This window comes from Diplotaxodon limnothrissa, linkage group LG7, assembly GCF_057381915.1.
Source record: "Diplotaxodon limnothrissa isolate DT_005_m linkage group LG7, D_limnothrissa_male_GT1.1, whole genome shotgun sequence".
NCBI classification, from domain to species: domain Eukaryota; kingdom Metazoa; phylum Chordata; class Actinopteri; order Cichliformes; family Cichlidae; genus Diplotaxodon; species Diplotaxodon limnothrissa.
Window position 1 is genome coordinate 23,744,756 of NC_140602.1, and position 13,897 is coordinate 23,758,652.

The 13,897-nt window shown below is 39.0% G+C and overlaps 2 protein-coding genes across 2 annotated transcripts; both read right to left on the reverse strand.

Moving 5' to 3' along the window:
* Nucleotides 1-1,021: 1,021 nt before the first annotated feature.
* Nucleotides 1,022-3,290, reverse strand: LOC146628308 (RING finger protein 141-like). Its single transcript, XM_085357735.1, has 4 exons — nucleotides 3,154-3,290; nucleotides 2,556-2,652; nucleotides 2,085-2,239; nucleotides 1,022-1,118 (listed from the first exon to the last, which is right to left on the reverse strand). Exons 1-4 carry the CDS (start codon nucleotides 3,288-3,290, stop codon nucleotides 1,022-1,024), a joined length of 486 nt encoding a protein of 161 aa, XP_085213861.1.
* Nucleotides 3,291-6,535: 3,245 nt separating this feature from the next.
* On the reverse strand, nucleotides 6,536-13,230 carry LOC146628309 (RING finger protein 141). Its single transcript, XM_085357736.1, has 6 exons — nucleotides 13,146-13,230; nucleotides 11,047-11,250; nucleotides 10,401-10,509; nucleotides 9,201-9,382; nucleotides 8,370-8,477; nucleotides 6,536-8,282 (listed from the first exon to the last, which is right to left on the reverse strand). The coding sequence occupies exons 2-6, from the start codon at nucleotides 11,181-11,183 to the stop codon at nucleotides 8,132-8,134; spliced, it is 687 nt and encodes a 228-aa protein (XP_085213862.1). The 5' UTR covers nucleotides 11,184-11,250; nucleotides 13,146-13,230; the 3' UTR covers nucleotides 6,536-8,131.
* Nucleotides 13,231-13,897: the final 667 nt, after the last annotated feature.

The window sequence follows — 13,897 nt, forward strand, 5'->3', positions numbered from 1 at the left end:
ATAACACTGGCTATAGCTGGCCTTTTCTCCTTGTTTCCAGTCTTTGTATGAGGATAATCTAACTGCTGTCCTACAGATATCTGACTTTCCCTGGACAGCAAACAAGACACTTTCCCAAAATATCAAAGTGATGATTTCAATTATATGAATGAGAGTCATACTTATCAAACTTTACAAGAAAGTGCAACTGTGTCTCTCTCATTCATATCGAAGGAAGGCAATGTCAATGTTGTTTTATAAAGTGCCTAGTTAATCCCAACCACCTCTTAGTAGTACTTTAAGCAACATTTGGTTATTCTGGGTTCCATTAAAATGTTGATGTCAACATGGCGGCGCACAGTAGAGCAGCGGCTACTCACGCTCCCGGAGAACGGGTCGATTCTAATGTTTTATGTCACTTTATCAATGCTGGTCATTATGCCCTTTGCTGCTAAAATATTTATTTACACCTATATTTATACCTACACTCCTTACCCATACTCCATACTGGTACTCAGGTTGTTGCACTCTAGTTATAGTATTATTTATTGTATTGTCTTATTACTTGTCATTTCTTTTGTTAAAAAAACAAAACAAAAAAACCCCAACTATTTATTCTAACTTTAAGAAAAAATTTCTGTTTCTTCATTATTTTTGTTTCTTTTCACTCCGGACCGTGTGTACATAATTTCGTTCCACCTCATGTTAACATGTGATGCGAATGACAAATAAAGCTCCTTGGATCCGTGAATGTTACAATTTATTATAATATACAAATACAGATTTATTTTTCACTTCAAACAACATATCACAAAACTGGTTTCAAAAAGCATCCTGGGATTTTTAGGACTTAAAAGAGGAGATTTTCATTTTCAGAGGCAGTCACAAAGAATATAAAGAGAAGAAACCTGCTGGATTCTTTTCTATCTTGCTCTTTAGGAGGAAAAAGTCTTCTTATGTGGGTGTATCTCCATTTCCTATGTACTTAGCTAAGTATTCGACATTTTAAAGCATGTATGGGTGGCTTCCCTCATTAGTCACATTAGGGAAGTAGTCTCTGAAGATCAGATATTACCCACGATTCGCTGTCAGCAGTCACATGCAGATGACATGCTAGGTCGCTTAGGCTCTGACCACTCCTACAGAAACAGAAGAGGATGTGGAATAATTACGGTGTGTGTGAATAACAGGAAGTTTAGATTTTTCAGTAACAAATTTTCATCATCAATTGCTGCTTGTATACAGAGAAAACATAAACTGTTTTATTATTTATCTACAGAGGAAGGCAACTTAAATGAGCTTTTCTACCTTTTTTAGTAGAAATATGTCTGATAAATCCTGAAGGTTTGCAATCAAGGAATTGAGAAAATAATATCCCTCTGTGTTCTAAAAATGTCCAAAAGTTTTAACACGACCCATCAATCAGCCCCCTAGCCTTGCCTCTGGATGAGAAATCACTCTGCTGCAAAGAAATTATATAATTCATGCAGATTGTGGAGCATTAAAAGAAATATTTCTGTAGTCTTACAGCACTGACACCTGTGGTGAGCAGGAAAAACTGCATTAACTGCATTGTTAGGCTGCTTGGAGATTCGGGCCGGAAACACAACATTTGATATAAGCACAAGTGTAATGGTTTTAATGGCATGTACGTTCCAACATTATCATTACTGCTCAGCTGGCAAATATAAGATCAAGTGGGTGTATTCAAAGGGACTGAATGCATTTGCATAAGAATCTGTGGGAGCTGGGGATCACACATGCTCTTCCTGAGGCACCAAAACCTTTAGTCTTTAAAGGAGTCCTTTTTTGTTCCAAACAAAACAACGACCAACCTGTGGTTAAATTGTCCAGAAAAGCTTTAGCTGAAACCTTTTAAATAGCTTTTTAAAATGGTAACCCTACAGCTGAGTTTTTAGACCACCAACATGCCCAAGTAGTGAGGTCCCACTTTGATTTGGCTGCAATGACCTTTGGTGTATGTTGTTCCCATGCTCTCTTTCCCCCTATTTCCTGTTCATTGTCACTATTAAATAAAGTTATAAAAGTACTTATAATTGCTGAATGTGCTATAAAATGTATGCTTTATGTCATGACTGCCTGACCTGCTGGCCTGGCAGGAGTCAGCCAGGAGCTCAGTAGAGGGGCTCTTTGCAGACGGCACCTGAAGACTCTGGCTGGCGATGTCATGATACAGCTTGATGAACTGATACAGGTTCATGATCTGCGATGCTTCCACCATGCCATTCTCCTTACTGATCTGTGAGGAAGAAAAGGCAATCATGTGACTTAATGACTGGTAGTGCATGCAGTTTCAATCTTACACTGTGCCAAAATAGTTGGCTATAACCCACCGATGACAGGCTTCTCAAGCCCAGCACGGTTTTTTAATCCAAGCTACCAGTTGATAGCTGCTATCAGCAATCTATTACAGGATGTATTTCTCTATTTCTCTAGGGGCAGAATTACCTTTCCCCTTTTACAGGAGTATGGTTTCACTCACATCTGTCCCTCTCTGTCATAAATGTGTGGGCAGATGCCTCTGTTGGCATGTGGGGAAGGCTCTTTGGTCTCACCTTGGTACACACAACCCTGACAGCCACCTTCCACAAGGCTGTAGCATCAGATCCTGGCTGCACTTCAAACAGCAGGTCATTCTGCTGTTCAGCAGTACTGACAGAGAAGAATGAGAGAGGGGAGAAGTTATGTTTTTCTCCATAAACCATTCAGCCAAATGACAAAGCAGTGCCACAATATTCATAACAGAATTTTTACATTTATTTTTCATCATGCTGAATTTCAAAAATGTATTTTCATTACTAATACTTAACAACACTGCTCGGTGCTATTCACTTCGTGTTTATTTGACCTTCAGCTGCACTATCATGCCTTGCAGCTTTCAAGCTCCAGGAGCTTGTAAGCTAAAAAAAAAACCTAGCTAGTAAACTAGCAGAAATGTATGTAATGCTAGAAAATAAGGAAGGTTAAATCCCAGATATCATAAAAGCACTGACGCTAGCTCTCAAATTGAAAAGTCTACGTAAAATCAGCCCAAAGGTACACTTTTGAACTAGGTTAAGTTTGTCGGCCTGTTCATTCTGCACAAAACTGTTTTATGTTAAAGAAAAGCCGCTTGCTGTTCTCTAAAGCTGTCTTTAACGACCTGTCACTTACATGTCATTAAGTTCAGCCAGTCTTCCCAGGAACTCCTCGTAAGTTAAGTAGCGACTGTCACGAAGCAATTCTAAACATTTCTCCAGCTTCTGACGGAGCTGGTTCATAACTCCCTGACCTGAGATCTGCTGACCCATCCCGGTGTTGTGTTAAAAGCACCAGTAACACTCGCAAACCAACAGAGGAAAAATATTTTTCTAAGTGGAGGATGAAGCTGGCGGTTGGTCTAGCAGTTTCCGGTTGCCTAGGTAACCCACTAACGTATTTACCCGAGCCATTTGGTAAGCCAATTATTTGGAGCACTTTAATGGCCACAGGTTAATAATAGCTATATTTGTAACTAGTAAAATCTTATAAAAAGCCAAAGATTTGTGACTTGCAGTGACTTACTGCAAAAACAGATTCATGCTGGTCTTTGAATAGCCATAGTAAAACAGCATAGGAGTGATCACACATGGCACACATAAGGAACAAAGGTTATACAGATGTCAGAGAGTGCCTTGAAACAGGAATATCTGAATCATTACACTGTGGTGGTGAAGTGATTAGCACTGTTGTCTCAGAGCAATAAAGTTCCTGGTGCAAATCCTAGCTGTCACAACTGACTCGTGAAAAATGCAAAATTCTTGAAAGATGGGTTGTAAAACAGCTAACTGATTATTTACAGAAACAATGTTAGTGGAGGTTACAAATGATCTTCTTATGGCCTCTGACAGTGGACCCGTTTCTGTGCTTGTCCTGCTAGACGTCAGTAGAGCATTCGGTACTGTTAGCAATAGTTTATTACAGCAATTGGAACATGCTGTAGGTATTAAAGGTATTGCAATGTGAATTCTCAATAATCCTTGGCTTCACTGTGTCTTTACCTCCGTAAAAGCAATGATGGGGCAGCTTGGACACCTTAGTTTGTGAGTTAGGTGTTCTCAATAATTCAAGAACGAGGCAGTGTAGGAGCTTCAAATTGACACCACAGGTGTAACTACAAAAAAATCAGATAAGTTAGAATCTCAGTGACTTCGACCTCAAGGTCAAGGTCAAAGGTCAAAGGTCAAGTTTTATAAAAATCTTATGAATATGATAACCTAAGAATAAAGTGATGTAGGAGCTTCAAATTGATACCACGGGTGCAACAAATAAAAATATTCTATGCATTTGAACCTCAGTGACCTCGACCTCAAAGTCAGAGAATCTTGTGAATGCAGTAACTTGAGAACAAGGCAAAGTAGTCTAGTAGGAGGCTGAGGGGTAGCACTGGCAGTTGCCAGATTTTTTTTTTTTACCATTTTTTGTCCCCATCCATTTTCTTCGGCTTATCCAGGGCCAGCTCGCGGGGGCAGCAGCCTAAGCAGAGAAGGCCAGACCTCCCTCTCCCCAGCCACCTCCAGCTTATCAGGAGGGACACCAAGGTATTCCCAGGCCAGCTGAAAGATATGATCTCTCCAGCATGTCCTGGGTGTGCCCCGGGGCCTCCTCCTGGTGGGACATGCCTGGAAACCGTCCAGAAGGCATACTTATCAGATGCCCAAACCACCTCCTTTCGATGTGAAGGAACAGCGGCTCTACTCTGAGCCCCTCCCGGATGGCTGAACTTCTCACCCCATCTTTAAGGGAGAGGCCAGCCCCCCTTCGTAGGAACCCCATTGCCACCGCTTGTATCCGCAATCTTGTTCATTCGATCACTATTCACACCTCATGACCACAGGTGAGGGTAGGAACGTAGATCGACCGGTAAATTGAGAGCTTCGCTTTTACATTCACCTCTCTCTTCACCACAGTGGACCAGTACAATGTCTACATCACTGCAGGTGCAGCACCAATCCGTCTGTCAATCTCCCGTTCCCTTCTCCTGTCACTCGTGCAGGACGTACCAGACTTAATCTACTCCACCCTTTTCAGATTTGAAGGTGCCGATCCTCATTCCCACTGCTTCACACTCGGCTGAAAGGATAAAGAGCTGGTCCAGTGTTCCACGACCAGGACGAAAACAGCATTATTCCTCCTGTATATGACTTACGGACTAACTCTCCTTTCCAGCACCCTGGCATAGACTTTCCCAGGGAGCCTGAGGAGTGTGATCCCCCTATAGTTGGAACACACCCTGTGGTCCGGTAAACATGAGAACCAACCATCCTGGTCTTCCAATCCAGAGGTATCACCCCTGATCTCCATGCAACATTGCAGAGGCATGTCAACCAAGACAGTCCTACGACATCCAGAGTCTTCAGGAACTCAGGGCGGACCTCATCCACCCGAGGTGCTCTGCCAGGCTCTGGGTCTGGAATTATTTAACTGCCTCAAGTGAGAGGCCTGACCAGGGGGACAAGGGCCCGGACAACATATCTCCTGGGATCCCTGGGACACACAAACCACTACACCACGATAAGGTAGCAATTCGCGGAGGGGTATGGTTAACGTGTAAACCACATGAACAACTAGGTTTCACTCTTTTTTATTTTAAAATGAAATGTCCCACCACCATTGAGTTTACATGTTCAAACCTGTAAAACAATGCCAATGTTAGCCATGTAAAACTCATAAGATTAAGCATTTATGATTTTTTCCTATACATCTTAACACCAGTCTGATACAGTAGGCTACATCACTTAGGCTTTTATTGCCAAAGAAAATCTTGTTTCCAAACAGAATAAGCTGTATAAAAATGTAGCTTATACAGTTTATTGCATATGAAACAACTTATTAACAAAAGTTGCAAAAACTTTCAATTCAACAGTCATAAAGTGCCAAAAATTGAGTATCTATTTATTAAGGATAATACAGTAAGAATGGTTCTGTTATTACACTTCCCTTCATTCACTATAACAAATACAATGTCTGTACTATGCCAGGACCCCAGAAGGAATACAGGATAATGCTACCATCTTATGGTTGCAACATCACATTACACAGCAGTTTATGTTTTTAGGGCATGTTTAAAAATATGCCCTAAAAACATAGATATGTTCATAAACTTTATAATGTAAATATTAAAAACTTTCTTTGACATTTTTCTGAATGGACCATGCAGTCATGCAACAAGATCAGACACAGTTTGCTAAAGAGCTTGTAAAAGACTTCTCTTACTGCTGAACATCTCTGGGGTGTGTTTATTTCAGCTTGAATGAAAGGATTAAAGCGCCAAAATAACATTTATGAAGGCAAATATAATCATCTCCATCAACTACGCACAAGCACCCAGAGAAGTGAGGTCGAACAAAATGAACAGAACTGAAATATTACTGATATTTCAAAACTATAGGAATAAATTGCTAAAATAAATGTGAAAAATGCTAAACTGAAGAATTCACTGAACTTCACACAACAAAGATCTAAATAAGTCATTTCTTTAATACAACTTTAAATGAAGAATTGGATTTGAGTAAAACAGAAATGAAATCTATAAGGTTCATACATATTCACATTTAATAAAATATTTCCGGAAGAATCAACTTCGAGTGTCACAGCTATGTCAACTTAAACTGAAAGTGCCACTAGGGATCGGTTAGACCCAGGGTGAAACGAAAACAAAACACAATTTCAGTGATTTTACTTAACTGTTCCCCTACAAGCTGCCTCTCTCTCAGTCATTAAGTTGCTTTTAATTACAGTCACGTCGAAGCACAGAGTGCAGTTTTGGGAGTGCAAACTAAAAGATTTCTACAGAATTCATATTAAAATAGTGTAAATAAAGATGAGAGAAAAATAATTAGAAAAAAATTCATAAAAGTAAAAAGAGGAGAACAACTTATGTGACAGGCAAGGTTATTTACAACAGTTAAGACACCACAACGAGCCAAGTCCTTAAAATCACATGAGCCTATTCAGTCCTGTGTCCTGAACTGCACCAGAACAGGATTTTAGTACAGATTCACATAACACAGCTCATGGTCCATGTCATGTGGGGTACAAACATGCAGGGATACATTGCACAGACATCCAAACAGCTTTATAGATGGAACATAAATTTTCACTTTACTGCTTGTCCAGAAGCCCTGGCAAATACGACAAGTATGTTTGGTGTCTTGGATTTGCACATGAAGGAAGAATAGGACATTTTGGGAAATGATGCTTATTTGCTCAGAGGTTTAAGATTTGATCAATACCAATTTACTGTCTGTATGTTCACTGCAAGGACAGAGTCAGTTCCCAAATTTAGCACAGAGACTACAAACAGAATGAAAAGAGCCTGATGCTGTCCAAAAGTTGAAAACAGTCCTGTAATGACTTCATGAAGCAACTTAGCCATGAATCAGTCTACAGCAAAAAAAAAAATCACCTTTAAACCTCTCTATTTTTCACATTTAGATATAGTTAAATATAACAAATTCAAAGATGATTTGATAAAACTGACTACAGCCAGCCCTTTCTCCTTGTTTCCAGTCTTTGTATGAGGATAATCTAACTGCTGTCCTACAGATATCTGACTTTCCCTGGACAGCAAACAAGACACTTTCCCAAAATATCAAAGTGATGATTTAAATTATATGAATGAGAGTCATACTTATCAAACTTTACAAGGAAGTGCAACTGTGTCTCTCTCATTCATATCGAAGGAAGGCAATGTCAACATGTATCAGCATTTGTTTTATAAAGTGCCTAGTTAACCCCAACCACCTCTTAGTAGTACTTTAAGCAACATTTGGTTATTCTGGGTTCCATTAAAATGTTACAATTTATTGTAATATACAAATACAATTGTTTCACTTCAAACAACATATCACAAAACTCCATAAAGTACATCATCAACAATACTCTGGTTTCAAAAAGCATCCTGGGATTTTTAGGACTTATAAGAGGAGATTTTCAGAAGCTATCACAAAGAATATAAAGAGAAGACACCTGCTGGATTCTTTTCTGTTTTACTCTTTAGGGGGGGGAAAGAAACCTCTCAGTGAAAGTGGTGTTTTGTGTTTCAGTATGTAAAGTCTACTGAAGTGGGTATATTTCCCTTTGCTATCTACTTGGCTCAGTATTCTGCATGTTAAGGCCTGTGTGGGTGGCCCGCCTCATCAGCCAGGTTGAGGATGTAGCCGGCTATGTCATCCTCTGTGGGGATATCAGACATTACCCAGGATTCGTTGGCAGCAGTCACTTGCAGACGGCAGATTGGGCAATTTCGGCTCTGGCCACTCCTACAGAAACAGAAGAGGGTGTGTAATTTAATGTTTTACAACGCTATAGATGAATTTGAATAATTCAAGCTTATTTGATTATCTCACCATTTATCAATGCATTTCTGACAGAAGCTATGTGCACAGGGCAGAATGAGGTCAGATTTTCCATCCATGCAGATGCAACACTCCTCTTCATCGGTCAGCTGCTTCACTCTGCATGGAAATGTATACAGAAGAGGGGAAAACAATTTCATTATTTTCTTTAACGCTAGGCACACTTTATCTTCATTTTTTAGAAATGAAAACAAAAAGCATAAGAAGTGTTTTAGAAACACTTTTTTATGCTCAGGATTCGCCTGAGGATAAATATTTCTCGGGGTTATAAAAATGTGTAAAAGCCTTAAAATGACCCATCAGTCACTGCCCCCCTCAACTTTACAGAATAAGGAATCGCTCAGCTGTAAAAAAACAAAAACAAAAACAAAACAAAAAAAAAACAACCTTAAAAATATATAATTCATGCAGATGGTGGGGCATTAAAAAACATTTTCTGTAGTCTTGCATCAGTAACACATGTGCTGAGCAGGGAGACTGCATTTTGGGCACTTGGAGGCTAAAGCTGGAAACAGCATTGATATTTGCACAAGTGTAACATTTTTAATAGCGCATATGTTCACAAACATCATTACTGCTCAGCTGACAAACAAAAGTCCAATATTCTATATTTTTTCAGGTCTGTTGTAGGAAAACTCTCCTTCAAAATCTGGCAATGATTACAAGTGAGTGCATTCGCTGAACAAAGACCTCTGCTGCATGTTGTACCACTGCTCTCTTTTCCCATAATCCCTGTCCATCTTCACTATTAAAAAACGTCATGAAAATCTAATTGTTGTGTGTGCACTTTATATCATAGCTGTCCATTTCCTGGTAACTGACCTGCCCATCCACATGCTGGCCTGGCAGGAGTCAGTGGAGGGAAGCTCGGTTGAGGGGCCCTTAGTGGCACCCTCTACAGACAACACTTCAGCTGCCTGGCTGGTGATGTCACGATAGAGTTGGATGAACTGATACAGGTTCATGATCCGCGATGCTTCAACCATGCCATTCTCCTTATTGATCTGGAGGGAAGCAAAGGCAATCACAAGAGCACTCACAGAGCAACTCCCACCAAAGGGCAAAGGTTATACTAAAACTGTGATGTTTTCATGACAACGTGCTGATGTAAGTAGTTCTCATAGATCATTTGTGCTGATGTGAGCATTGTTAATATGGAAATCTAGTGTAGCATATTAATCTTGTTGGTCATTGTGATTATAATGTATTAAAAAATAATGCTTTAAAGAGTTCAAAGAAAGGAAGTGCTTATGCTACTCAATGACTATTATACTGCTTTAGAATCTGGAAATGATCCGATGGAAAGTTTTTCCTAATTCATGTGATTCTAAACTTTGACCTTGAAGCATTACATACTATAACTGTGCATTTTATTATTTTAACCATATGATTGGAGCAGAATTGGCTGACATCTTTTAGCTTCTATAACCTGTAAAAACATGAGACTTTAACATCTATTCATGCAGTATGTGATTTTGTGGAACTTTATGGTGTCATGTTATGACTCAAGCTGTTATTAGTATCTACCATCACACAAAATTTGAAAATGATATCTTGGAAACTGCAGACAGTTGACATCTAACAGACAGACACAAACAAATGCAACCAACTACATACACAACTTTTTGTTTCTTCATATTAATTATGAAGAAACAAAAACTTTCTATTTTTTTTTGCCTGGTCAGTGGCAGTGTTACATTACGTTTAAAGTTAAAAACCGATGTGGAACAATGAGTTAAACTGTCAGAGATCTATTACCCTCACCTACCCTGTAATATTATTATGATCCCCAGAAAGGGCTTGATTTTTGTGAAATAGTAAACATCATTCTGATAAGAGTCCATTTCCAAACAATAAATTGGTTTTAACACTTGCAGACATCCCAGGAGATCCCTCAGAGCATGGTTTCCTCATATAAACACAATTTACAGGAGTATGGTTTCACTCACATCTGTCCCTCTCTGTCATAAATGTGTATGCAGATGCCTCTGTTGGCATGTGGGGAAGGCTCTTTGGTCTCACCTTGGTACACACAACCCTGACAGCCACTTTCCACAAGGCTGTAGCATCAGATCCTGGCTGCACCTCAAACAGCAGGTGCTTCTGCTGTCCAGCAGCTAGCTTGGCCGTACTGAGAGAGACGCAGGAGAGAGGGGAAAAGGTTATGTTTATCTCCATAAACCATTCCAACCATCCTCCATAAAGCACGCAGATTTTTGATTTATTTCTCATCATGATGAATGTTAAAAAAAAAAAACATTTTCATTGCGCCTTCTTTTTCAGGTGTTTTCAATGATTATTTTCATCAATAACACTGCACTGTGCTGTTTATTTTGTTGTCACATTAATCTTTTTTTCAGAATTGCTGTAACAAAGCCTTTCTCTACTCCACCTTCTGCTGCATTATCATGCCTTGCAGCTATTACCTCTAGGAGTTTGTAAGCTAAAGGTAAACTGGCAGAACTGTGTCTAATGCTGGGGGAATAAGGAAGGCCAAATCCCATATGTCATAAAAGTACTGATGCCAGCACTCAATTTGAAGAGTCCCAAAGGTACACTTTGTGAAATAGGTCAAGTTTCTCCACCTATCCATTCTGCACAAAAACTGTTTGTCTTAAAGAAAAGCTATTTGTTGTACGGGAAAGCTAATCATCTTTAACAGACTTACACGTCATTAAGTTCAGCCACTCTTGCTAGAAACTCCTCGTAGTTTAGGTAGCCGCTGTCACGAACCAATCCGGCATGTTTCACCAGCTTCTCAGGCAGATGGTTCATCACCGCCTGACCTGAGATCTGCTGACCCATCCCGGCAGCAGTAGAACTCACACAAGAGAAGAGGCAAAAGGCAGCACCTCATTCAGTTCTTCCAAACCTGGTGGGAAATGATTGCCTTAAATTATTAGTGCCTTAGATTAATATTTTAGTTAAAGAAAGACATACAAAATATAGTGAAAACACACAAAAATGAAGTGTGCATTCATCTGTATTAAAATATGCTGTGGCACAGATGATCGTAGGCCTTAGAGAATATGGCAAGTACATGAAGCATACCAAGACCCAGAATTTAACCAACCAAAATTTCAAAAAGGAGCAAAAGGCATAGGACCAAGATAAAGAAGTGTACCTTTCTTTCTGGGATTAGTTAAAGGTCCTCTCACATTCAGCTGGTTGAGAATGCAACAGCTCAGCTTCTTAGTGGACAGTGTCACATCACCAAAGTCTTTGCTTTTCTCTACTGGCTCTCTGTACATTTTAGAGCTGACTTTTAAAGCATGTTTGGGTCCTTGCTTCCTAACGGAGATATTGGCCCCAAATGAGCCGGTTTGCAGCCTTAGCTTCACAGCCGGGCTTTCTTGGCCATCCCACATTTTTGGCTTAAATCTACGCATCTAGTCGTTCTAACTAGGGCTGCTCAATTAATCGAATTTTAATCACGATTACGATCTGGGCTTTCAACGATCATTAAAAATGACTGAGCGATTATTAGACCCTCCCTCGTGCTTTACTCTCGCGCTGCTCCGTGTGGCAAATCGAGCGCACACAACAATTAAGAGGACCCGAGGGAAGCTCGGAAAGCTAAGCAGAAGTTATTTGGAGAGGAGAGTGACTGCCGTTGGTTGAAAAGAGAGGTAAAAAAAACTTCAGTGGTGTGGAAACATTATGGGTTCGCGGAGTCAGACGTGGATCAAGTAGACATAGTGTGTAAACTTTGCTACGGTGTCGTAGCTGCGCCACAGAGCAGCACTGCAAAGTTCACTAAACATAGATGTTTACATTTTTCATTTATTTTTTATATTGCAAACATTTGCACTGTTATCAGTATTTGCACACTATTTTATATTATTTTTTGACAATCTTTAAAGTCATTATTCAATACATTGTTATTGTTAAATAAATATCGTCAAATAATCAAGATCTCAATTTCAGTGAAAATAATCGTGATTATCATTTTTGCCATAATCGAGCAGCCCTAGTTCTAACAAACACGTTTATCAAATTGCTTTCACATGATATTGTTTGTTTTTTGCGTTTTTCCTTTAATCATCACTTATGGTTTCATAATGGTTTGTGTATTGCTTTTAGCTGAATTTTCTTGTGTACTTTACTGTTATAGTTGTTCGCCCCGGCCTTTGATTTTTTTTATTTTTGTATTTGCTCGTCTAAAAAGTTACTATTACACTAGTAATCCCTTTAAAACTTAGTTGGAAAGGGACAGAATATTAATGAAACACGACTAGATAATTAAAAACACTTAGATGACTATCAGGTAATAACAAACTCATCCTCTCCCACCAGCTACCTCGAGACTTCCTGTGGCTGCATGCATACATAGAACATATCGATGTGTCAAACCTCACGTAGACCTGACAATAATCTATAAGTCATAAAAAAAAAATAAACAGCCAAATGCTCGCAAGGGCAGCAGCTCTGCTGTATTAGCTAAATTAGCATCAACATCCAGCGACGCTAACAACGTCGGCGTTTATTTTAGACTTCAACGTAAGAACCGCATAGCAGCAGCGCTCCTTCTTCGAAAGTACTTATAGCTGCAGAGTTTTAGACCTCTCCAGACAGTAAACCTCAGTTTAAACTTCACAACTGTAGTAACAGCGTAATATTACTGAGGAGCACTCTGCTAACAACTAGCTGCATTACTTTGCTTGAAACTTAACCAATACCAGAAGAAGCGAAACGTAGAAAATAAATAAATAAAAATGGGATAAATATGATCCTCTGCTGCAACTGTGACACGTAGGTGCTTCTTACCAAACAGTGCAGAGTCCACGTAGGAGGCACCATCCAAATTTCACCACTAGCCTCGCTTTTAGCTTCTGTTTGTCTTGGTACCACAACACTGGCGCGGCTTCATGACGTTGGAGTGTGACGACCTTACGTCAGTCGTTTGCGTTAGTAATAATAATAAGATTATTGATAAACAAACAAACAAACAATTAATTAATTAAATAAATATTAGGCCTACACAACATTTACCCGCTTCTGAAACTTGTTTTGAAAAGATTCAAAATAAATAATGTTTGGTCTATAAATTAATTCGTTCCCTATCATTTTTCGATTCATTTTTTTCCTTATCATTTTTTGTATACATTCAAGAATGATCTGGATTTTAAAAAAAACTGTAGAAAATGTGTCTGCTGTAGTATTTATAAGTCAAAATAACAATAAATAAATAAATAAATAAATAAATAAATAAAGTAATAAAGTAATAAATATAACTAATAATAAAATAATTTAAAAAAAAACTAAACAAAAACAGGAACCAAGCCAACTTTCCTACATTTCCTTACAGATTAAACAATATAGGACCATCTTATCGTGAAGTAAACCGTCCCCCCCACCCCCCCAAAAAATCCATTAAGATCTTTGTGTGAATGAATGCTATACGTACCAGAAATTCTGACATTATGAAACGGAAAAGTAACTGATTGCTCTTAGTTAATATCTGTTTTGTTTTGGGGTGTTTCTTTGTTTTTGTCTTTGTTTTTTTATTGTTGGTGTAC

Coding starts and splice junctions, on each gene's coding strand:
- LOC146628308 (XM_085357735.1), bottom strand. CDS start 3,290: ATGGGTCAGCAGATCTCAGGTCAGGGAGTTATGAACCAGCTCCGTCAG. Junction 2,653..3,153: donor CTGGCTGAACTTAATGACAT/GTAAGTGACAGG, acceptor CTTCTCTGTCAG/TACTGCTGAACAGCAGAATG. Junction 2,240..2,555: donor TCAGGGTTGTGTGTACCAAG/GTGAGACCAAAG, acceptor TCTTCCTCACAG/ATCAGTAAGGAGAATGGCAT.
- LOC146628309 (XM_085357736.1), bottom strand. CDS start 11,183: ATGGGTCAGCAGATCTCAGGTCAGGCGGTGATGAACCATCTGCCTGAG. Junction 10,510..11,046: donor GTGGCTGAACTTAATGACGT/GTAAGTCTGTTA, acceptor CGTCTCTCTCAG/TACGGCCAAGCTAGCTGCTG. Junction 9,383..10,400: donor TCAGGGTTGTGTGTACCAAG/GTGAGACCAAAG, acceptor GCTTCCCTCCAG/ATCAATAAGGAGAATGGCAT.